Source organism: Pygocentrus nattereri, chromosome 7 (assembly GCF_015220715.1).
Source record: "Pygocentrus nattereri isolate fPygNat1 chromosome 7, fPygNat1.pri, whole genome shotgun sequence".
Classification (NCBI taxonomy): domain Eukaryota; kingdom Metazoa; phylum Chordata; class Actinopteri; order Characiformes; family Serrasalmidae; genus Pygocentrus; species Pygocentrus nattereri.
Genome location: NC_051217.1, coordinates 18,988,534 through 19,013,556, shown reverse-complemented (window position 1 = coordinate 19,013,556; position 25,023 = coordinate 18,988,534). Strand labels below are relative to the sequence as shown.

Below are 25,023 nucleotides of genomic sequence, written 5' to 3'. Positions count from 1 at the left end.
AAGCAAGAGACAGACATAGAGAGAATGAGGCAGATAAAGATGGAGTCACAAGAAACAAGATACAAGGGGTGAAAGGGAGGAAGAAGAGAGAGGTAGAGTAAGAGAAAGAGAAAAAAGAAGGAGGGAGGAGCAGGGAGTGAGAGAGATGAAAAAGAGGGAGACAGAGAGAAGAGAGAGAACATGAGAAAGGGGAGAGAGATGGAGAGGAAAAAGGGAGAAAGAGAAGAGAAAAAAAGAGAGAGCAGATAAAGAAGGAGAATGAGAGAGAGAGATAACAAAGGACACAGAGAGAATGAGAGTGGAGATAAAGAGGGATTAGAGAAGAAGAGAGTCCTGATGAAAGAGAGAGACAGAGAGAGAGAGAGAGAGACAGAGAGAGAGAGAGAGAGAGAATAAATCAAAACCTGCTGTGCAAAATAATTATTATTGTTGAGCTCGGGGTCTGGGGGCGGGGGGGCGTTTTTGGGTGGGGGGGGGGGGGTAGGGGGGGTTGGAGGCGTATGCAGATGAAGCCCCCCTTTTTCCGCTTCCCTCCTCCTGCACCACTTCTCCAGTTTTGATGTGAGAGCCCTGAGGCTGCTCTGTTTTACAGCTCTCAGCGGGGCATCTGCAGAAGGGGCCCGAGACCCTCACAGCTAGAGGGGCGGAACGGGAGTGGGATATTAAACATTATAACCAGGATAAAGCAAAGAGGAGGAGAGAGGGAAATGAGAGAGAGAGAGAGAGAGAGAGAGGGTGTAGTGAGGTGAATCTGCATGATAAGAAGATGATACGGGAGCTCTTCCAAGACAGATGTCTCTGTGATTGTGCTCGTGCCCAGAGGCCATTCTTCACTCATTTGTGTGCGTGCAATTTATTTATTTATTTATTTTTTTTCAATTTCAAGGCCTTATCCCATTAGCCGGGCTTCAAATCTCAGCGCTAATTCGGGCAAGGACTCACCCAGCTGACCCTGGCAGATATCAGTGGTGCCCGTGGTGCCATCAACAAAGACAGCATTGCTGCTGATTTCCTGAAGACAAAAGGATAAACAGACAGACAACATGCATAAGCATAGAATAGCTGCACGTAATACTGTCACACAAATGCATCCAAAATAACAGTAACAGCTGCGAAGACTGTGCATTTCTCTCCTCTACCTCACTGTCTATCGTTTCAGTGTTTTCTATCTGGTCCTTACAGTCAGAATTTTTTAATTTGAAATTACTTTCTAACAAACATCTAATTATATGTTACACAGACTGGCTTGGCTCAAAGTTACACGTTTTATTCCAAAACAAAACAAAGTGTAATGTGTCCTAGCAAAACAGAGGTCTTACAAAACTGAACTTGAAACATCACTGACACTAGTTTCCACATAAGATGGATGAGAGACCTTCAGCAGAAATCGTTTTGTGTATCAATGATTTCAAAACACTGGTTTGAGTGTTCACCTTTCGCTTTTTTATTACTATGTTGAAATTGTTACACCCTTACAGTGTACAGTTTGTTCTTCTCATACTTTATTGAATAATACACTTTATGGATTATTGTTTGCATGATTTATTATGTAGTTCTCTGTTAGGTTTGCTGTTTTGTTAATTTATTGTTTAGTTCACTGCAGAGATTATTATTTTCATTGTTTATTGCAGTGCAATGTATAGTTCATTACTTTCATAATTTATTGTATAGTTCACTGCAGTGTATTGTTTTCAGTTTATTGCACAGTGCACTGTATACTTCATTACTGTCATAGTTTATTGTATAGTTCACTGTACAGTGTATTGTTTTCAGTTTATTGTGCAGTGCACTGTATAAATTATTACTTTGAATGTTTATTGTATGGCTCACTGTACAGTTTATTGTTGTTTACAATTTATTTCACAATGTTTATTGCACAGTGTACCCAAATAGTTTTCTTAGCTTATTGTATAGTTATAGTATATAGTTTATTGTTTGCATAGTTTAATGTGTTGTTCATTGGATTTTATTGTTTGTATAGTTTACTCTATCGGTCACTGCATAATTTTCTGTTTGCACAGCTTATTATACAGTCCACTATAGTTTTTTTGCTGTATTTATTTATTATTTTTTACTCACTGTTGCGTTATGTACTGTTGTAGCCGTATCCTGTTGTTTGTTGTTGTTTCATGTTAAAGTAACACTGTGTTGTGGACAAACTGTATTTCATTCATCTCTCAACACGTGACTGGGATGAGAAGGAAAGGCAAAGTCTCACTTTACTAGAAAAGCAAGGCTGCACTAAACACATTTGGCTGGACAGCAAAAAAACTCCGAACAGAACTTCCTGTGATCTAAAGTTTTACATCTCTGTTGTAAAGCTTTAAACCCTGATCAATCCCTATTCACTTCAGTCCAGATGTTGTGTTGGGCATTTGTCACGATCCTCAAGGCCTCTCTACTGTTTTAACCCTAATCACTTCCTTCCTACATTTTCCCCAATGTGTACATTTCCTTTTAAGGTGCCAAAAACAAGTTTAATTGGAGAGGTTTGGCCTGCATCAAGTTCTACTGAAGGCCACTTTATAAGTGACACTTCTCAGTAAACCACAGTAGACATAATACAGCTTTGTAACCACAGACCTTATGTGTTTCCACGTCTTTATTTCTTTGATGTAGTTCTGATTGAAAAATTGGTTTAAAAAATACTTTCAATCAATATAATTTGCTCATTTACTCGTTATTGTTATGTCTCAAAATGGTTGATGCTCTCAAGGCATGACACTCCACCCACTAATGTCCACCTAAATGTTTATATCAGACTAATTATTTTAGATTTTTTAAATGACAATGAATTCAGTTAGGTGCAAAGGTTTAAAGACCCTGGTGAAATTATGTGTTGTTGATTTTCTTAGTGAAAATAAGTTAACACGTCCTCTATAGAGAACACAATTAAAATGTTAGTGCACAATTTGTATTTATTTGCTTAGTTTAACACACACACACACACACACACACACACACACACATATCTTCTAAGCCGCTTCTGGATTGCAAGGGGTGCTGGAGCCTTACATGCAATTGGGGTGCCCAAACTTTTGCATACGACTGTAGGCCATGCTGCTGATTGCGAGGGATCCTTTAAAAATTGTTATGGACGAAATGTTCTAGGGACATCTATTCTATTGGACACAGCTTTAGTGGGAAAATACTTTGTGAAATCCTCCACAAACCCAGTAGGAACATCTCTGTTAGATCAGAAGATCAGAAGGGCAGGTGGCAGCTGTATTACACAAGCTTCTCCACAGAATCACATGATATTCATGCAACTCTACAATAACTAATTCAACACACTTTATTTGTCATTTGTAGAAAAATATAAAAAGAAAAAAACAGTTTGATTTCTTTTGAAAGTGTCAAAACAGATTAAGTGTTAAAAGCATCACACAATGTGTCCATAACCAGACAGAAATCTAGACAGTTACCTTGGGTCTCAGCCATTTGATGACCAGTTTTGGGTCCGGATCTGCCGGCATGCCGACGGAAGTCTGGTCAGCTGTGAAAGTCGAGTCCAGGAACAGAGTTTTTTTCTTGAGACACTCATCTCTGATGGAGGTGTAGTCCTGATTCTTAAACTTCACCGGGTTTCCAGCAGAGCCGGGAGCAGAGGTGTTGTCAGACATTCTGGCTTCTACAGGAGCTTCAGCTGAAAGTGTGAGGAGCTCTGAGGAACCTGAACTCTCAGTCTGCAGGAATTTGGAGAAAGTTGGAATGAAGTGGCTCAGACCTCTCACACCGCCCACTGGGGACACACCCCCCTGCCTGAAGTCTGGGTGGGAGTTGGAGTTGATGGGGTATGAGGGGTATGAGGCTTGTTTTGGTGGAGTTGGCAAGTCTTGCTGAGTCACGCACGCGATTTTTTATCAGGTTCATTAAACTTTCCCGGCACTTGGACCATCTTTCAAAAAGTTATCATACCAAGAATTGTTGTTGCTAGCATGTAATTTGAGATTAAATTTTATTCAGTATTTAGTGTTTTCAGCTTTTCTCTAGTTTTACTTAGTGTACCCTTTGACATTTTTAAGCGCAAATACTTACTTTTTTATTTTTACTTTATTTTGGTATTATACTTGGTATTATATCTGGTATTATTTTAAATGTTTAACTTTACTATCAATTTCTTGTTTTTCAGGTTTCATTATTAATCTATGTTTTATAACCCTATGTTTTTACTATTACATTATTCTTTTTAGAATTTTTAGATTTTTTTTTTACATTTTTCCTCCATATATTTAATGCATTTATCTTCTCTATTTTGTTTTTTTCTCTTACGTTGGCTTTTATTTGCCTTAGTCCTTTTAACAGACTTCAAGCTGCATTGTGACACGTGGAGGCGGCACAGTGGCACAGTGGATAGCGCTATCGCCTTACAGTGAGAAGGACATGGGTTCAAGACTTTCTGTGTGGAGTTTGCATGTTCTTCCTGTGTCTGCGTGGGTTTCCTCCCACAGTCCAAAGACATGCAATCGAGCTGACTGGACAGGCTAAATTGCCCCTAACTGTGTGAGTGAATGTGTCTGTCTGCCCTGCGATGGACTGGCGACCTGTCCAGGGATTATCCTGCCTTCTGCCCAATGACCGCTGGGATAGGCTCCAGCAACCCCCTGAGGGAGAAGTGGCTTAGAAAATGTGTGTGTGTGGAGGCTATATGCATTATATATGTGTTTCTTCTTATTATTACTATTAAGTTACTAAATAATAAAATAACATAATTATATATTGTATACAAATGATTACCACTTTCCATAGCTCTCACTTTGCTGTACAGTTTTCTCTATCTTACTGAATTATCTACATCTATGCAGTTGTAGAGAACTAAAATCATACTGGAGTCATCTTATACATGTATCTGCAACTGTTGGTTCTATTTTGTTGAAAACATTGATTTCAAACGTTTGAACTGTACTACGACTGCACTGTGCTTAGCTAAACCTGTGTAAATACCACGTCTTACACAGACAGCACAAAAACAGACAAACATCTCATGCGAAGAAATGCAAGGTTTAAGATGGAAAGAAGCAACTGCACTTAAAGGGGTGTTCCCTATTTTGTTCAAAACGTCTGCATTATTAAATAGTTGACAGGTAAGCAAAATTATTCAGAGCAGTTTGATGTAAAACGGTTCAGAGAAACTTACCAACTTAGATTTCTTTACAGTGGTGGTGACAGGAACCAGGTGTCACTATGTCTGCAACACAAATATAGCCATTTTATTTACTACTCAAAACCACCAGTGAACCGACACACATCTTCTAAGCTTTGTATGAAATGCTTATAATGGTATAATAGCAGTAGATCTGAAAAAAGGTTTTGTTTGGGCACTGTTTCTTGCTCTGAATGTGCACCTTCACCCTGACTGGATTTTAAAAAAGCGTTTCAGGCCAAAAACAAAAAGCAACACTTTCATAAAACTCAGGCATTAAGCTCTTCAGGCGTCTGGTTCCTATCACCACCACTGTGAAAAATTCACACTCTGTCAGTTTCTCCAGAACAGAGCATTTCATACCAAACCACTCTGAATTACTTTGATCCTCTCTTACCCACTTAATTATGCAGACATTTTTAAAAATGGGGGGAATTCCCCTTTAACCTACTGTTACTGCTTTTGTCTGCACAGCAGCGTCACAGTCCTGCTCCTGTATTTCTTTGCCCTCTTGAAGGCCTTGTACTGGTTATAATTACTCTGGTTACCTACACTCAAAAAAGAACATTTGAAAATGGTTCTATAGCACCCAAAAGGGTTCTTCTATTATTACCATGTCAAGCCTGTGACAACAGAGGAACCCATTTTAGGGCTGTAAGTTATAGAACCATTTTCAAAAAGGTTCCATATCTCAATCTCACCATGCAAATAACCATTTAAATAGAGCCATTCCCTTTCCTAAAGAACCACTGAACCATCTGTTTAAGTGTGTACTGTAACGTATTTACACGACGGGTCACATGAATGAACTCAAGAAATGCTTTCTCAGTAACTTCTGCTCCTATCTTAACCGTTCCTCCGCACCTTTTAGCGTCGTTCTCGCCTCTAGCACAGCTGACCCAAATTATTAGCTCGTTACTGAAGACTTCATGAGCTTAAAGTGGGTGTCAGATCTCTAAACACTAAACTGTGCGTAAAATAATCGAGGTGCGGGATTTAGTGACACGGGTCTAACGTTAATCCAGCCCTCGTTTTACAGCGGTAGCTTATTGTACCTGAAGCTGAAGTCAGCTAGCTAGGTTAACGTTAGCTTCTTACTCGCCAACTTCTTGTTCAAAATTTTCCGCTCCACCTTAATAGCTGCAGCAGTCACATTTTGCTGCGGCAACATTTAAGATGGAACGGGGGAGAAAAGCTGGTGAATCTAACGCTAACTCCTTCCCTGCGTTGTGGCTGAACTTACAGCAAACGGTCACTAGAGGGCAGTAACGTTACAGCGCTTGAGCCCTGACCATCCACCGCAGGAGAAAGTCGCGCAGGCTCATATATTTTGAAGGCGAAGAGGGATTATTTACACATTTTACACATTTTTATTTTATTATTAACCTCGCTTTGAAGCGGCCTGTCGGCTTTTATTGAGGCCATCTCTGTAGGCAATAACAGAGACCTTTTCGCATTAAGCCATGGACTAATACAGGTGAATTTAAAGGGGAACTCCACCCATTTTCCAAAAAAGTCTACATATTTAAACGGTTAACATGTCAACAAACTCATTAGAGCGGTTTGGTGTGAAGTGCTCTGTTCTAGAGAAACCCACCGGGTCAGAACTGCTCACAGTGGTGGTGATGGGAACCAGACGTCCGAAGAGTTTCATGTCCGCCCTCTCACAGACAGGCATTGTTTTACAGAAGGTTTGTGAGGTTTTGGTCTAAAACGTATTTTAATGATTGTATTTTAATCTATTTATGATGGAAGTGTGGTCTAAGGCAAAATAGTCTTCAAAGAAAACTTTTTTTTTTTAACTGACTGATATTTTACCATCACCACTGCATATAGACACTCAGAAGACGCGTGTAGGCTCGCTGGTGGGTTTGGACAGTAAATACAGTGGCCGTATTTGTGTTGTAGTCATGGTGACCCCTGGTTCCTGTCACCACCACTATAAAGACATATGAGTCGCTAAGTTTCTCTACAAATGAGCCATTTCACACCAAACCACTCCGAACGACTTTGTTTACATCCCAACTTAAAGGGGAATACCACCAAAATTTCCTCTGCATAATTTGAAATGAGTGTAACCTAGTTAATTAATTACAAAGTCATGTGGAATGTTTTGATGTGAAATTCCACATTGTAGATTTTACCAAGTCATTTTTTTCCTTCTTTTTTAATTTCACAGTGGTGGTGATAGGAACCGGATGTCCGAAGCCTTTGAAAGCTACCTCACAGGAAGCTGTTACAAGTAATGGTTATGACTGTGCTGCTGGAGATGTGGTTTTACAATAGCTTTGAGGTAAAATTAAGGCCTAAAACATAGTTTTAAAATAATGTGCATTCAGGATGTTCAAAGGCTAAACAGTTCTAAAAATGTTATTTTATATAGAGATAAATCAGAGGACACATGCAAGTTCACTGGTCATTAAGCACAGTAAATAAGTGTAAAACTGTAAAGAAATCAAAGTCAGTAAGTTTTTCTCTTCAGTTAAGTGTTTCACATTAAACAAGTCTGAATGACTTTGTTTACACTGGTGGAATTCCCTTTTTCCCTGTGAGACTTTGTCTCTTTATCAGTTATAAGGAACATAACATTTTTAAGTCTGTTAAAGATGAGGCAGGTCTGTATTAAAGGGGACCCCAATAAATTAAAAAAAATTCTACATTATAATGTGCTGTTCTGGAAACATAGAGTCAGAATTGTGGTGGTGGCAAGAACCCGGACACCTGAAGAGTTTAATGCTTCTAAAATCTCCCCCCGTCGAAATTTATTACACATAATGGTTATGAATATGCTCTCTGATGCCTGAGATATTGTTTCACAATAGTTTTGAGATAGGATTTTGGCCTGAGCCATGTTTTTTAGCTGCCTACAGGGTGTTGTTTGGCAAAATAGTCCCCAAACAAAATGTATTTTTCAGATTTACCACTATTTTATCATCAGCATTACATATAAAACTCAGTATATAAAACTCACTTGTGGTTTTAGAAAGTAAATAAAATGGTTGTATTAGTGTTGTAGACATTGTGACCCCTGGTTCCAATCACCACCAGACATCTGAGTCAGTTTCTCTACAACAATGAGCAAAGTCTCTAAATGACTGTTCACATCTCTGTGGCTGAATTATGAAAAATCAGTGGAATTCCCCTTCAAGCACACAGTTCATAGATGTAATTATGCCATAATGTTGAAATGTTAGTGGAATCCTCTTTTTAAGTAGTTAAAAAATAGGGTTTCCCATGCCTGTCCTATAGTCCACCTGCTCTGCGCAGTTCTGACAGCTCTCTGCACCTGAATCTCATCATTAAGTGTTTTCCTGCACCTGAGTCTCATCATTATCTGCATCAGGTGTGTTAGAGCAGGATAAACACCAAACTGTGCAGAGCAGGTGGACTGCAGGAGAACTCGAGCCAGGAACCACTAGTTTAAATGATGGCCTGGCCTATGGGACAGATTCTTAGGGCTTTAACTAGCATCTTTGACAGCCGTTTCCTTGGCAGCTTGCAGCTTCAAGGCATCTATGACAAGGACAAAAAGCAGTGTAATTGGGGGACTGAACTAAATAATCATTCCCCTTTAACTCCATTATTGCCATCCCTATTATCTCCGTATGGTCTGTGAATTGAGGGATTATGTAGGGAGCTGTGATGACGGAGGTCATTGCCCCGCCCTGACCATGCTTCCTCTCCCTCAGTGGCCAGGACCCTATTGACCCAATGACCTTCAGGCCTCAATTAGCACAGGCAGCTTCCCAGGCCTCTGCTGGAGCACAATGAAAAAATGTCAAAGGAGTGAATGGAGACAGGCCAATGTGGACGTCTGTCTGTTGGACTGTCATGTCTCAGTATGTGCTTGGTTCATTCCCTGGGCCTCCTGGAGCCTCTGCGTCCTCTATTCTGTCCCACACTACATCCTCCTCTCTGAGGCAGACCTCTTCCTCTCTCTGAACAATATTGTGATCCACTCACGATTGTAATGGAGTATTCTTCGCTATTCAGTAGCAGCGATTTAGTCTAGTAGTCACAGAGCTGCCAGCTGTTCCAGGCTTGCATTCCTCACTGCTATAGCTTAAAGGGAAATTCCACTAATATTTCAAAATATCTGGATAATTCAGTGGTTGAGATGTAAATATAGCCATTCAGAGTGGTTTGATGTAAAACGGTGTATTGGCAAGAAACATGGCGATTCGGTTTCTTTACTGTGGTTGGAATAGGATCCAGGGTTTGTGCTGCCTAAAACATTTTTACAACAATTTACACTCCACAATGTGAACCTACACATGTCTTGAATTTTTTATTTTTTTTTGCTTATGAAAAACCAGTGTAAAAAATGCATGTGTTTCTCCTTCATAAAAGCATTTAAAAAAATACATTTTAGGCCTAAATCTTGTCCCACAACTATCATAAAACAATGTCTCAGGCAGCAGACGATGTATTTGTAACCATTTTCTGCAAATACCTTCATGTGAGGGAGCTTTTGGGGGTGCTGAACACTTCGCATATCTGGTTTCCATCACCACCACTGTGACTCTGTAAGTCGCTGTAGAATTTCTGATCAAATCACTGAATGATTGTGGTTTCTTCTTAATTATTTAATTATGTAGTAATTTAGAAAAAAATGCTGGAATTCCCCTTTAAGAATATTCAAAGAAAACAGAGAAGACACAATGCACAGCAGGGGAGGAGCTATTTGGAGGAGCAGTGGCTCAAATTCTTATTCTCATCTGTGTTATACAGTTGTAAGCAAAAGTTTGGGCACCCCTGTGTAAAGGACATTTTGTTGTTTTTTTTTAAGGTGAAAATTCTTACAACCTCTACAGAGAATTTTATTTGCTAAAGCTAACATATAGGAGACAAATGATAAAATGTTATAATTTATAAGGTACAAGATACTTTGTTAGCCCCCTTTCACCCCATTTCTCAATGCTCAGAACCCACCGGCCCACCACAGAGCAGGTATTATTTGGGTGGCGCATTATTCTCAGCACTGCCGTGACACTGATGTTTTAGTGGCGACAGATGATACCGTCATGTGCACACAGTGTAAAGTCAAGGCCGTGAATAGTTATTTTCATGCACTTTGTGCACCATACACCAGTTTATCACTTTGGGAAGGAAGTAAACATTAAACTCTCTCCGCAACAGAATCCACCCTTAATAACACCACTCCCATAGTCACTTTTAATCTGTCGTACTTTTCTTTATTTCTTTTTTATTATATTTATTTATTTATCTTTTTGCTGCTCAATGTCAGTTGTATTGTTTGCTGTCTGATGCTCTGTCCTCATTTGTGTTGTGTTGGTTTGTTTGGTGGATTTTGGGTAGGTAGATGGATAGAAATCATAAGAAGATACTCATATGTAAAGTTGTTTTGCCCCTGGTCACATTACATGTCTTACTAGTTTTATAAAAAACAAAAATATGTTAGTGCATCCTCTGCAGAGAACACATTTAATGCACAATTACTGCTTATTTGCTGAATTAGAAATGTAAATAAATATAATAAAATCTAAAAAGTGCAAGGGTTATGACACATTTCTCTCATATAAGTAAAATGCATGCAAATAAATAGAAATTGTGCACTAAAATTTGCAGAAAATTAAGTTAATCAATCAACAAAACACGTCATTTGACCAGAGGTGTTCAAACTTTTGCATATGATTGTATATTGTTATTTCATATTAAAATATGGAAGTATTGCCCCAGAGCTTGGGGGTGGAGGTGGGGGGAAAGACCAACCTGCTCCAGCAATAGTAAACACATTTATTTTGAACATTAAGTTAACATTAAAGGGGACCTTGTAGTTACTTTGTAAGCTACTACATACTAAACTGGCCTTATCATGGGAGCTTCTGGTGTTGAGAAATGTAGAATGCCATCCCACCTGAAAGGCCTTTGATGCTCGTTAAACCAGTTCTTTTGTCTCTAGTCCAGCTTTGCTCGGCTCAGCCCAGCCTTCCAGGAAGGAGAGCAGAGCAGGTTGACGCACAAGTGCTAATGCAAGCAGGCCACGGCTCTGTGTGCGTAGCCAGGGCCAGTTTAACCAGTCTGTCCATTGGTGACCAGTAACCTGCAGTGACCTAGATCACACTCACACCCTATCAGTGTACGTGTCTGAGTGCCTGGTGATGAATGTGGTGGTCACCGGATGCTGTGCATGAATATTATTATTTATTTCTTTTCTTTCACTTCCTCTTATCAGAGATGAACTTCTTTGAGGTTGTGAGGGAGCAGTGTGGAATGCAGAGAGGTGTGTGTGGGCGTCTGTGGAAAGTGTTTATGTGGAAAGGTGTTGGAGAAGGTCGGTCGCATGTTTGATCCGTTTTCTGGGTAAGTGTTTATGCTGGCTTGAGGTGCTTTTGCCCCATTTTCTAGCTGTGACACCCTTGACAGAGATGTGAAGGCTTGTTCTCACCTTTTCACTTACAGATCTGCAGTTGTGAATAACAGGTTCTATCAAGATTTCAGCTGGTGTGAAAATAGCATCACTGTCAGTGAGAAAATAATCAGTAGGTCTTCGGGCCTTCAAATTTTAGTTCAGCACATAGCAATCACCGCCCATAATTGAATCATCTTCACTATCAAAGTGTCAAAATGGTATGGTTTTGCTAAATCTTTTGGTGAAAAATCAAATTTGCTAATTTTTCCCATAGTCACAAAACCAGTAGAGAACACTCAGGGCTCTGTAGGAACTTCAGAGAAAGCCTAATGATTGCATACTGTGTATGTAATCAACAATCTGCACAACCTTAATAAAGGATTTAGGCATATATTTATGGTAAAGATTTGGATGCCTGTTGACATTGACTGTTCTCCAATGTTAGCCTTGTTGCTCTAGTTCTAAACTAAGAAGCAATATTTGAATACTGTACATGTCTTGGCTAATTGACTACATTTAGGCAGCAAAAAACACAAAGTGAAACTTAACTTTGTGCACTTTGCTGTACTTTTTGCTAGGCTTTCCTGGTACAAACGGATACATTTGTCAACATCATATCACTTTCAACTAGCTGCATTTTAGGGAATGTGCAGTATATTTTTCTATTTTCTAAATTTCCTAAATAGTTAAGCCTTTGGTGCTTCTTTTGAAACATCTGCCTTAGACTTGTTGGCTTAAATTTGTTTTTCACTTGCTTCTTTCCTGGCTGTGTAGATGAACAGGACCAAACTGTTAAAACGGCCATGAAGCACACATTTTTTATTTTTCAGGAGATTAGAAAAAAAGATATTCCACTTGCATAAGGAATGGGAAAGTCAAAGGAAACTAACCAAAAGCAATTAAAAAATTATTAAAATTTCAGAGAAAATTCAACTCCTAACAACCACCTGCAACACCTGGTAGACACCAAAACTGCCCCCATCAGATAAACAGCACTTCAAACTTTCGTCTTTGAGAGAGAGGAGAAAATGAAGCTGCTTCAGATCTGAGAACATCCACAGGTGCTTCTGTCCATCCTTCCACTGGGAGAAGACCACTCAGCACTATGGGTCTGAAAGGATGTGTAGCTGTCAAGAAGCTGTTACTAAGAAAATAGATGGACCCATCAAACAAAGAAGCTGAACAATAGACTGACCACCCCGGAGTCCAGACCTCATCACCACGGAATGTGTATGGATTACTCGGATCATGAGAGGCAGAAAATACAAAACCAACTTCTAAGACTGAACTTTGGAGGTGTGGAAAAACATCCCTGCAGATTTCTTTGAAGAACTGTAAGTGAGTCCTCTGAAAAGGATGGAAGCCTGTAATAAATGCAAAGGGTGATATTATTACTAGATTATATTAAGTTAAAGGTTTCTCTATACTTTTCCCCTCATACTAACAAACCAGTGCCTTGTACTTACTAGCCATTTTGACTAGAAGTCATAATAAAGAAAGGGTGGTCTTTAAGGTTTATTTTTAATTTGGCAAGGAAACTTTGGACATCCAATGTGCTGGGACAAAATTTGGGGTAAGGAACCATTAAAAATCTCACTGTTTGAGGCTTCTGGTTTTCAGTGGCCTACATGCAGCCCCTCCTATAGCTGATCTCTGGCTAGAAGTCCGATGAGAAGATTGCTTTGAAACGAAGCGTTTGACCACATCGTGTGCGGGCCCCTGGAATGCATGTGTCCCACAGCACTACAAGCCGCAGCAGGCTGACCCACATCTTCCTGTCACCTGCGGTAAGCGTGCGTCATTATGTAAGCCCGTATCTGCGCCTGCTATCTCCACACATTGTGGCCTGGCTACCTGTATGTCATGGCAGGCCATTGTTGGGCAGCTGGACCGTTGTGTCCTGCTCCCATGTGTGTATGTGTGTGTGTGTGTGTGTGTGTGGGGGGGGGGGGGGGGGGGGGCTGTTGGTGTAATTTTAGGCTTCAGATTTCTCTTTGTGGTCTACGTGGAGGAGTGGGGCGAGAATTCAGGTTATGGGAAGAAAGATAAAAAAAAAAGCATTAGAGAGTCTTTCTGTGGTTTAGCCCTTTAACAAATCCTTCCCTCCTTCTCTCTTTCTCTCTTTCCCTCCCTCCCTCGCTCCAGCAGAGCTGCCACAAGAGCCCTCATCCCCGGGGAGAAAGGATGACGAAACTGGCTCTGGATGGCCATGCTTCTTTAAGAAATGTAATTAAGACTGGTTAATTGCCTTTTTATAAAACGAGAAAGCGCAAGCTTATTCGCGATATAGCTGCACACAGCAAACATAACATAAATCAGACTGTGTGTTTGAGCTCGTGCTGAAGGATGGCCCCCTCACTCCCTCACTCATCCACAGAAAGTGCTGTGCATGCGGGCCTCCTTGTAATGTAATAACGCTGTGCTTTTAATTGCACACAAATAGTGATTTGATTGAGCCCAAGTTGCCGCACTCATTAATTGTCATAGAGAGGGCTCGAGTGAATTAAGCAGCCGTGTGGTGGGTGAAACTTAAAACAGGAAGAAATATTCTCCGAAAGTCTAAGGAACATTCCGTTCGAAAGCCTAGGCCGCAGCTGAGGTAGGCTGCATTTCTCATCCTCTAGTACATAGAAAGCCGTTCCAAAGGACCCTTCGCATACAGCCTAGAAAGACAGCCTATGTTCTGAGTGATTTTGAGGACGCATCAGATGTATCTTTCCAGGCCTTTGGTTACCCATAGTTCTCTGCGCCTGAACGACGCAAAAGAGAAAAAAAAAAGCACCAAGAAAATGTCGGAAAACTAGGTCGTTTGAAAAGAGCTTGTTTTAAAATGTAGGTTCGCGTTCTTGTCTTCGTTACCTTATAACGTGTAAAATTATTAATTAATTAAAGCATTCATCCATATATTGTATGTTATTTAGAAGTATTTGTTTTATGTAGTTTATCGTACTACATATAAACATCCCCTCAGTTTCCATGAAGAAATGGAAAGGCAACAAACTCAGTACAACGAGCTCCGTTTTCTCTCAACAGTTCCCTAACTAGTTTCGTGTCGTAGTTGGAAGAGGCGGGACCTTTCTTTTGACATCACCATACAGCCTCTGTAGGACTGTTCTGTTTGTGTGTTAGGCTACTGAGCAGGAGGTTTTATAGGACAGTACTACCGAGGATCTGCCCTCCTTTGGCTGCAGCCTAGGCTTTGGAACGCAGCTAGTATGTAGGGGAGAGCAGGGCACAAACAAATGTAACATGGATGTTTTATGCAAGTAATCTCTTTCTGCAGAGTGGTCATTCCTCTGGTGGAATGGAAATCAGCAGATGTTTTCAGTTAATATAATGAAAGAAATGTTTTTCGTCCCCATAATTTTGTTTTGTTGACACTGTTTACTCTCTGTGGGTAAAATGTGGCTCTGTGTTGAGCTGCTAGTGAGCAATGAGGGTGTGAAAGGGGAGGCGTGAGAACCTCCTGCTGTGAAAACAAGGCCACTCCACAAAGGCAGCTGTGCTGAGATATAGCTGCAGCTTTCTTGTCATCAAAAAATAGTGTACAACTGCCACAATATAAAATTTGAATCTAAACAAAATTAAAACATGCTTATAAACGTTGACTTACGTGTTCACCTATGAAGACTAAAAACCAGTTCAGTTTGGCAGATTTAGCAAATTCTACACATTTCTACTGAAGAATATTCTATCAACATTAATAAAAAATGTTGGAGTAATACTGCTGTGCCTGGCAACTCATACCAGCACAACAAACACTAACACTCCACCACATCAGTGTCACTGCAGAACTGAGAATGACCCACCACCCAAAAAGTTTCTGCTCTGTGGTGATCCTGTGGGCATCCTGACCATTGAAGAACAGGGTGAAAGGGGGCCAACAAAGTATGCAGGTGGACTACAGTCTATAATTGTAAAACTACAAAGTGCACCTATATAATAAGTGGAGCTGAGAAAAGGGACAAGAAGTGCAGAAGCAAGGAAGTGTACTTAATGAATTGGCCAATCATTGTGTATATAGCAACGTCCTCTGCCAATTTTTTTACAGTAACTGGACAGGTATTTCTCACGATTCACCCTCAAAACGTTTCCCTCATAAATGTTTTTGATATTGATTTGTGTGTATAAGTCACAGACTTCACAGAAGACACTGAAGACTCCTGAAGTAAACAATGACAGAAGTACATATCCTCCCATATAAATTCAGCCTTTATTCACTAGTCACATTTATTTTAACGAACATATATTTTATGTATTTAGGTTTAAGCTGGTCTGGTTCAAACTACATAGATTTCCATTGAATTAATGGTGTTTTGCACAGATTTATCAGACTTTTTAGTTTAGTTTTAACTTGCCCCACAGTCTGTTACGAGGCGTCACGTGTAACATTTGCGCTCCTGCCTCTTTCGGCTGAATTGTTCACAGATGTCAGGTGTTGCAAACAAAGTTTACATTCTCATTTGTAGCAGAGATGTGTAGGATACTTGTGTAAACAATTACCATTGATTATTATGATTATTTATTATGTAAAAAACAACAACAAAAAAAACAGGTAGTGTCCTTCGTGTCCTTCCAAGGAGGCCGTATGTATCCCCACTGGCCACTTCATTAGAAATGCCTACCTTGCTGCTCCAACTTGCTGGTGTACAGTTAGGTGATTATCTGTTTCCATGTGCTATTTAACCTGCAGCCTTTCATCAGTGGTCAGTTTCTGACCACAAAGGCACTCCTGGCTGCATATTTCTGGTTGGTGGGTCATTTTCAACCCTGCAGTGACACTAATGTGTGTGAAAACACTGCCATAAGCACAAGTGTTTCTAGCCCTGCTCTTCTGTAATGGCACTTTTTAAATCTAATTTTAATTCTAATCTGTTTTTTATTTCTAGTCACCTTTTTTTAAAGGGCTCTGTATTTTCTCATCTGTAAAGCACCTTGAATGACAGCAGTGTATGAAAACTTGCCTTGTTGTTCCAGCATCACACACTTTACTATGCTTTACAGTTACTGCTTCGCTGAAAAGGGTCCACCACCCATATAATGTCCATTCTATAGCCTTTCTGTGGTCAGATTTATGAATAAAGGTGAAAAAAAAAGTTGAGCAATAACGAATGGGGTAGAAGTGGAACTGACAAATCGTGTGTGACAACAGATGGGCTATAATCTGTAACTGTACACACATATACTGGACCTATGTGACTTCAAATGTGGCCAGTGAGGGAAATTGCTAAGTAAAGGTCTTATGCTGAAGTACAGTTTTAGCTTTAGACTAGTTCTCTGTGCCAGCTAAACATTAATACTATACGGTTCATGTAGTGTGTGACATCCTTTCCTGTGTAATATTTTGGCAAGTCAGTATGCAAATTAGAAATGTGCTGCATCATAGTATTGCAAGGTGATGAAATGGTGTTTCTATGCCAACTTACATCATGTCAATCTGTGGCCTATAGTAGGCGACCTTGGAACTGCTACTGCATATGTACATCGATCAGCCATAACATTAAAACTACCTCTTTGTTTCTACACTCACTGTCCATTTTATCAGCTCCACTTACTCTATAGCTGTACTTTGTAGTTCTACAATTACAGACTGTAGTCCATCTGTTTCTCTGATACTTTGTTGTTCCACCCTGTTTTTTAATGATAAAGGCCCCCACAGGACTACAACAGAGCGGGTATTATTTGGGTGATGGATCATTCTCAGCACTGCAGTGACACTGAGGTGGTGGTGTGTTAGCGTGTGTTAAACACCTCAGAGTCACTACTAGACTGAGAATAGGAGTGTCTAACAGAGTGGACAGTGAGTGGACGTAGTGTTTTAAAAACTCCAGCTGTATACCTGCTGTGTCAGATCCACGTATTCCAGCACAACATACACTAACACACCACCACCATGTCAGTGCTACTGCAGTGCTAAGAATGATCCATTACCCAAATAATACCTGCTCTGTGGTGGTCCTGTGGGGGTACATTATGCCATATATATATATATATATATATATATATATATATATATATATATATATATATATATACATATATATCACTGTTGTCTGAACAAACATCTCCTAAATGGTAACATTACAGGAGAAGGAAAAAACCTACTTTACTTTTAATTTAAGTCAATGGAACCAGACTTTTTTTCCAAGTAATTTTGTGTCGTTCCTTTTAGGCCATTCATCATGAAATTTACAGACAATGTAAAGAGTAACAGGCATTTTCAAAAGATGTCAAAAACTGGAAAATGAGACAAAAATGGAGATACGAGGTTTTCTTCCGACAGCAGTGATATACATATAGGCATGGGATTACACTGGGCTGAAGCACTGGGCAGAAGCATTGTACCTGACCACAATTATTCGTTTGACTTTCCCCCAGACAGCAGCAGCGTGTGTGTCCTGCGTGTGACAGCCTTACCCGTCGGATCAAACAAAAGGCCTGTGGTCTGTGCAGTGGCTCACAGGCATGTTGCTCAAAGTCCACCCACACAAACACACCTGCAGGTTTGTGCGGTCAGCTGCTGCTGGCGCCACGCCTTGTTTTGCGGGAAACTGAGGGGCGAGTGGTGCCGCCATGTGATTGGTCAGCAGGGGACGAACACTGGCCACTTGTGGCTTTCACTCTCCCTGTGTGTGTGTGTGTGTGTCTGTCTGTGTGTGTGTGTGTGTGTGTGTGTGTGTGTGTGTGTGTGTCTGAGAGAAGGTGTATAGATGCAGCCCTGCCCAGACAAAGGGCACATGGGAAGCTTTTCCACTCGCTAGGGGCTATCTCCACTCTCACAGGCTCACGTTACATTATGTAATTAGGTCCGTGCGGTCACCACATGGTGCTGTATGAACCGGGTGGCTTCCAGCAAGGTGTTGGGGACAGTTTATGTGTCTGTGTAGGGCAGCATGGAAATATGGTACCACCTTATTTGAAGGCTACCTACATAGAGATGTCATCGCACATGCATAATCATTAGAAAATACATGTAAAAGCAGTACTTGACTAATTATGAACAGCGGAAGCTGTTAATTGCAAGATGACGTCAGATGTTCTATGATGTAAATGGCGTGGTAACATTTTACTTGAACCTTGCGACATAACATTGACATAACCGCGTCATAAATATATAATGACAGCTATCATATTGCTGTCCATTGAAAAACATATCTCTATTTTTTCTCTATTTTATATCATTTGAGCTCAGCAGCCGTCCTTTACATTGTGTGAAAATTTCATGATGATTGGACCAATAGAAATCAAAATTCAAAATTGCTTAGAATAAGAACTTTTTTTCATTAACTTACACTCAAAGTAAAGAACGTTTTTGCCCTCTCCTGTAAAATTACTATTTTGGAGATACTTGTTTTTGTTGGACAGCGATGATAAGCAGATTTAAACCACTAGTTTTTCTGTACAGAAAAAGCATCAAAATTATGATCTACTAATGCTAATCGACTCTACGCTTCCGCCGTATAAGACAGAGATTAAACTGAAAAATACTGGAGTATTCCTTTACAACCAGTAACCACCTCATGCACATATGCAGTGCGTGTGTGGTCGAGGGGTTGTTAGGGCGTGTGTGGGTGAGTAGGAGTGGAGCGGGTCCCATGGCGCTCACCTGTAATCCACCATCCCCTGAAGAGAGCCAGTGAAAGGAATTTGGCCAGAGCTGAGGGGTATAAATGACACATTTTATCTTCTTGCCCACCGCCCCCCTCCCTTCCCTCGCCCTCCCTATCTGTGTAGTTCTCTGACGCAGTGATAATTGGGCATTGGGGTGAGAGCTACATATGGTCCCTGCAACTCAACCTCCCCCAGTCCGGCTTGAAAGCTCATTAAAAAAGCCGGTTGTTAATGAGCTATAGGGATCATAGAGCAGCCCAGTCATTAGATGGAAGTAGGGGGGGATTCAAGATGCTGCCGTGGTGGTTTTGTCCCATTACAAAGAAGACAAGCCATTATCGTAACTCTCACCAGCACTCTCTCCACACACCCTTTCCCACCATTCTGCTTTTCTGGTTTAGTCACGTCACAGCAGCACCCCCCCCCAACGCCTTAAACAGTAGAGTTTATTTTATTATTTATTATTCATTTTACATTTGCTGCTATGAAACATATGTAAGTTATTAGTGTGCGGGCTGTTCGTGTTCAAGGGGTCAAATGATATATGAACGATAATTCATATCTCAGCTTCGCAGACCATTATTCCATTCGTCAAACACTTTAAAGCCTTACAGTCACTTTTCCATACAAGGATAAAGACTAGTCCTGTACTAAACTGTAATACTGACAGTGGTTTAGCATTAAAAATGCTTTTTTAACCTTGGTTTAGTCCTTAGTTCATAAGAGGCGAATTAAACTGGACCAGGTCAAACAGTGGTCATTCTCTCATTGAGATACATTATATATGCTCTTAAAAATAGATGGTTCTTCAAGAGTTCTTTGCTAAAGAAAATGGTTCTATATAGAATCATGCACACTCAAAGTACCCTTTGCATGATTTAAGGTTTCATGACATTGACCTTCTTCAGATTGATGGAGAATGTGCTGTAGGTGGTGCCATATAGAACCCTTTTCAACAAGGTGCTATATAGCACCAAAAAGGGTTCTGCTATGGTTACGATGTCAAACTTGTACGCCACTAAAAAGATGGTTTTTCAAGGGTTTCTTAGTGAAGAAAACGGTTCTACATGGAGTCATGAACACTCAAAGAACCCTTTGCATGCTTAAATGGTTCTTTGCATGGTGAAATGGTTCTTTGGACTGATGGAGAATATGTTGAATGTGCTTTTGGGAAGAGTTCTTTAAAGCATCAAAAATGGTTCTTCTTTTGTTACAAGCTCGACATTGTAACAACAGGGGAACTCTTTCTGGTCCTATAAAGAACCCTTTTCAGAAAGGTTCTGTATAAAACCATATGTAACACATTTCTTTGCCAATCTGAAAAACCTGTTTATGATGGAAAAAACACCTTAATCATGCAAAGAGCTACATGGTATGAGAGTGCATACTACAAGAGTGTACATGGTTCTAAATAAAATAATTTTCTTTACTAAAGAACCCTTAAAGAGACGTCTTTTTAAAGTGGGTAGAAGAACCCATTTCAGTGCTATATAGAATAATTTTCTATCTACAGCACATTCTCCATCAATCTGAAGAACACTTGTGTTGCAAAGAACTATTTAACCATGAAAAGTGTTCTTTGAGTGTTAATAGTTTTATATAAACCAAAGAACCTTTTGAACAACCATCATTTTTAAGTGTGTAGACATACAGGTCTACAAAGGTCTACATACAGGTGTACAAAGGTCACAGATCACCCATCATTTATCTCAGTCAAAACAGGCATTAAGAAACCTGAAAATGCAGCCAACTTCTAAGACTGAACTGTGGAGGTGTGGAAGAATATACCTGTAGATTTCTCTAAAAGACTATAATGAGGAAAAGAACAGAAGCTGTAATAAAGGTGTAATTACACCTTTGCTGTTAAACATGTCCAATCTCCATTTTTGGCGATTTTTACTTTTCTGCATCAGTTGAGCTCAGCAGCCGTCCTTTACATTGGACCAATAGAAATGCTCCAACATTGCTTGGAATAAAAACTTTTTCAATTAACTTACATTGAAAGTAAAGAACATTTTTGCCCTGTAGTGTAAAGTTACTATTTTGGAGATCTTGGAGACTTTTTTCCGTTTTTCATTGGACAGCGACAATATATTTTCAGCTTTTTTTCTTGACACAGGCTCATCTCTGTTTTCACCACTGTACTGTAAATACTGTGATGCATAATATACAAAAAATTAATACTTTCTAGGGTGGCACGGTGGCACAGTGGCACAGTGGGTAGCGCTGCCACCTCACAGCGAGGAGGGCCTTGGTTCGTTCCCCGGCTAGGTGACCGGGGTCCACTCTTTGTGGAGTTTGCATGTTTCTGCGTGGGTTTCCTCCCACAGTCCAAAGACATGCAGTCAGGCCAATTGGACATGCTACATTGCCCCAAGTGTGTGAGTGATTGTGTATGTCTGTCTGTCTGGACTGGCGACCTGTCCAGGGTGTATCCTGCCTTCCACCCGATGACCACTGGGATCGGCTCCAGCACCCCCTGTGACCCCGAGGGAGAAGCGGCTTAGAAAACGGACGGATGGATGGAATACTTTCAAGGACACAATCTATATGCGTTTCATCCACAATCTTGATAGATAAATAATGCTCATGGGAGAAACTCATATGCCACCATTAGCTAGACATAAAGATACAAAACAGACAGATGATACAAAGCACACAGATTATTAGATCATTATATCTGCTTTATTAGAAAACCCTACTCCCACATTCACTGTCCACTCAATGAGCTCCACCTAAATTAAAGGTCCATTATATAGATGTACTGTAGCCCATCTGCTGTCACACACCCTCTAACCCTTTCATCATTGGTCACCTTTATCATTGTGCCATTCATTATTCTGAGCACAGGATCACTGCTGACCAGATATCATTTGGGTGGGGGACTAATCTCACATCAGTGACAGGTTGAGAAGGGGCCACCCTAAAATATCTAGCCAGGAATGACAATGTGGTGTGGAGTGCTGATGAAAGGCCTAGATTAGAGGAGGACTAAAGCACATTATGTTGTGCATTAACAGATGAACTGTATACCAGCACGGTGGAGCTACACAAGAGGGGGTTTCTATTAAAGTGGCCAGTAAGTGTACTTGCTGCCTCTTTGCTTTCACTGGGGTGATCTTAAGACCTTCTGAAAGCATTTCTTACTTTGTTTAAATTTCACCAACCTATCGTCTGCTGAATTAACTCAAGCCATTTCTATGACGGTTTATGAAAGGGGCGACTGGAGCTTGTCAGATCCCTGTTTATGTGCTCTATATTATTATGTTACAAGCTCAAACATGACTCAGCACTTACAGGCCCAATATATAGGCATATAATTATAACCTGTAGTCCATCTGTTGAAAAGTTTCTTGTGTTGACCTAGAGGCAGGCTAAGGTAGACCTACAAAGTGAATGATGTATGTGCATACATAATGTATGTGCAAAAGTTTGAACACCCCCAGACAAATGACATTTTGTTGATTTTGTAAGTGAAAATAATTTAACACACACACACACACACACACACACACACACACACACATATATATATATATATATATATATATATATATATATATATAAAAAAATCAATCCCCGGGCCGGTATTCATATTCCTTGCCACCCCCCATCCCCAGTCCTTTTTGGACATTAATTTTCCTTTTTCTGTTTCATTAGTAATGTAACAACTCACAGTTTACTAATACTCATATAGGCAATGTGCTACCACAACCACCCAACCCCCCTCCACCCACAGTCACTCCCCTTTCCCCCACACCCCCTGCCCTGCCCACTCATCCACCCTTTTAAGTGAAAGTAAAGACAGAGATGGCTGAGAGACAAGGCAGAAGAAGAAGGAAGAAGGAGAAACAAAAAATATTTCGACAGTGGACAAACTCGACAAGACAGGACGGACAAACAAGAATAACAATAAATATGGTAGTAATGACCCCCTTCCCCCTTTTTTCACGCTAGAGTTATGATGGGGGGCTAGTTATCAAATTCTATGTATGGGTTTAAACCTTTTCCTCAATATATTGAGAACTGATTTATAACTTTTCAATATATTTTAAAAATGTCACCAGGTTTCTTTGAATGATTTTGTATCATTTTTAAAATTTGTAAAAATAAGCTTTTCCAAGTTGCAGTGACCCACAAGAAGGTTAAGCCAGTGGTTTATTAAAATGTTTAATTCTGTCCTTCCAGTTCAGCAGTATAACTTTGGCAATGGTAAAAGATATTTGCATAAATATGATATTCTACTTCAAATTTCAGTACGTGTGTTCGTTTTTGCTGAATTTGATATATATGAAAAAAACTGAAATATTAAATGCCCCCCCTAAATTGTGGAGAAGTGTGTCCACTGTAAGATAAGATAAGATGAGACGGGGTGGAACGTACATGGGGTGGAGCGAAATGGCGTACTCAAGGTTACCCAGTTAACTCCCAAAAGTAACAGTAAACAGTGAATAGTAAGGTGCAAATAACAGCAGCATGAATCACAGCAGCATGAGTATGAGGTAGAAAGTGTACATCTTAATACTGATAATGTATAAAGTGACGTATAAAGTGAAGTGTTAGGGGTGATATAGTGGAGGCACTGATTCAGTACAGCAGCAGAGATAAATAAGTGGACATGAAGTGCCATTGCAGTGATGTCTAATTGGAGTTTAAGGGTCTTACAGCTTCAGGGAAGAAGCTATTCCTCAGTCTGGTTGTTTTACTCTTAATGCTCCGCAACCTCCTACCTGAGGGGAGCAGGACAAAGAGGGTGTGCTGGATGAGTGGACTCCTTCATGATGCCAGTGGCCCTTTTCCTGCATCTGGAGGTGTAAATGTCCATGGTGGTGGGATGGCTGACTCCAGCAGTCCTCTGTGCAGCCTTCACATTGATAGTACGCATAATGATTGACCAGGAGCGCCTGTCCATTTGCATACAGCTGTAGATACATTTAGTGGTCACTTTATTGGACACACTTACCTTGTTAGTATCTCTTTTAGTTGTAGATTTACAGTAAGTGTTAGTCATCTCCTAGCGCTTCATCAGTGGTCAGTTTGTGACCACAGGACCGGCCTTGGCTGGATATTTTTGGTTGGCAGACTATTCTTAACCCAGCAGTGACACTGACGTGTATCGAACCCAAAGCAACACTGCCAGGCACACACACTATCCATGCCACTAACAGGCTGGTATCACTCCTGGGCTGAAAATGGTCCTCTAATCAAATTATATCTGGTCAGCGGAGGCCCTATGCTGGTCCCTTTCTGCTGGATGGCAAGAGATGGGCTACAGTCAGTGATTGTAAATGTACAAAGTGACCTGATAAATTGGCCAATGAGTATAAATACAAGGTAAATGTGGTTCCACTTTCCTGGTGTACAGTTAGTTGTACATGTTGTGCTAACCTCTCTCCTTCATGAATGGTCAGTTTCTGACCACAGAACTGGTCTTGGCTGAATGTTTCTGGGTGGTGGACCACTCTCAACATAGCACTGACGTGTGTAAAAACCCCAGAAAGGAAACTGACCAATGATGAATGAGGTAGAGAGAGAGACTGAAGAATTGTGCATGACCACAGATGTTACAGTCTGTAATTGTACACTTATATAGTTGACCTATAAGTTAAGCAGAGCTCATAAAGTAGACAGAGAGTGGAAATACAGGATAGGAGTTTCTGATAAAGTAAATGGTGGCATGGAGATATACAGTTACTGACCACTTTATCTACAGTCATTGTTCATTTTATGAGCTCCACTTACCAACTAGATACATTTGCAGTTCTACAATTACAACTATAGTTCATCTGTTTACTTCTTCGTCAATGTTCAGGAACCCCACAGGACCCTCACAGAGCAGACACACAGTGACAGTGACATGACAGTGGGATGTTAGTGTGTTGTGCTGGTCTGAGTG

General features: G+C 40.4%; 1 protein-coding gene across 1 annotated transcript in view; it reads right to left on the bottom strand.

The window, feature by feature from the left end:
- The window catches only part of capn12 (calpain 12), a 38,106-nt gene extending 34,427 nt beyond the window's left edge, over positions 1-3,679 (bottom strand). The window contains exons 1-2 of the mRNA XM_017707990.2: positions 3,426-3,679; positions 943-1,012 (exon numbers count right to left, since the gene is read on the bottom strand). Coding sequence (XP_017563479.1) covers positions 943-1,012; positions 3,426-3,623 — 268 coding nt within the window. The 5' untranslated portion in view covers positions 3,624-3,679. The remainder of the gene's footprint in view (positions 1-942; positions 1,013-3,425) is intronic.
- Positions 3,680-25,023: the final 21,344 nt, after the last annotated feature.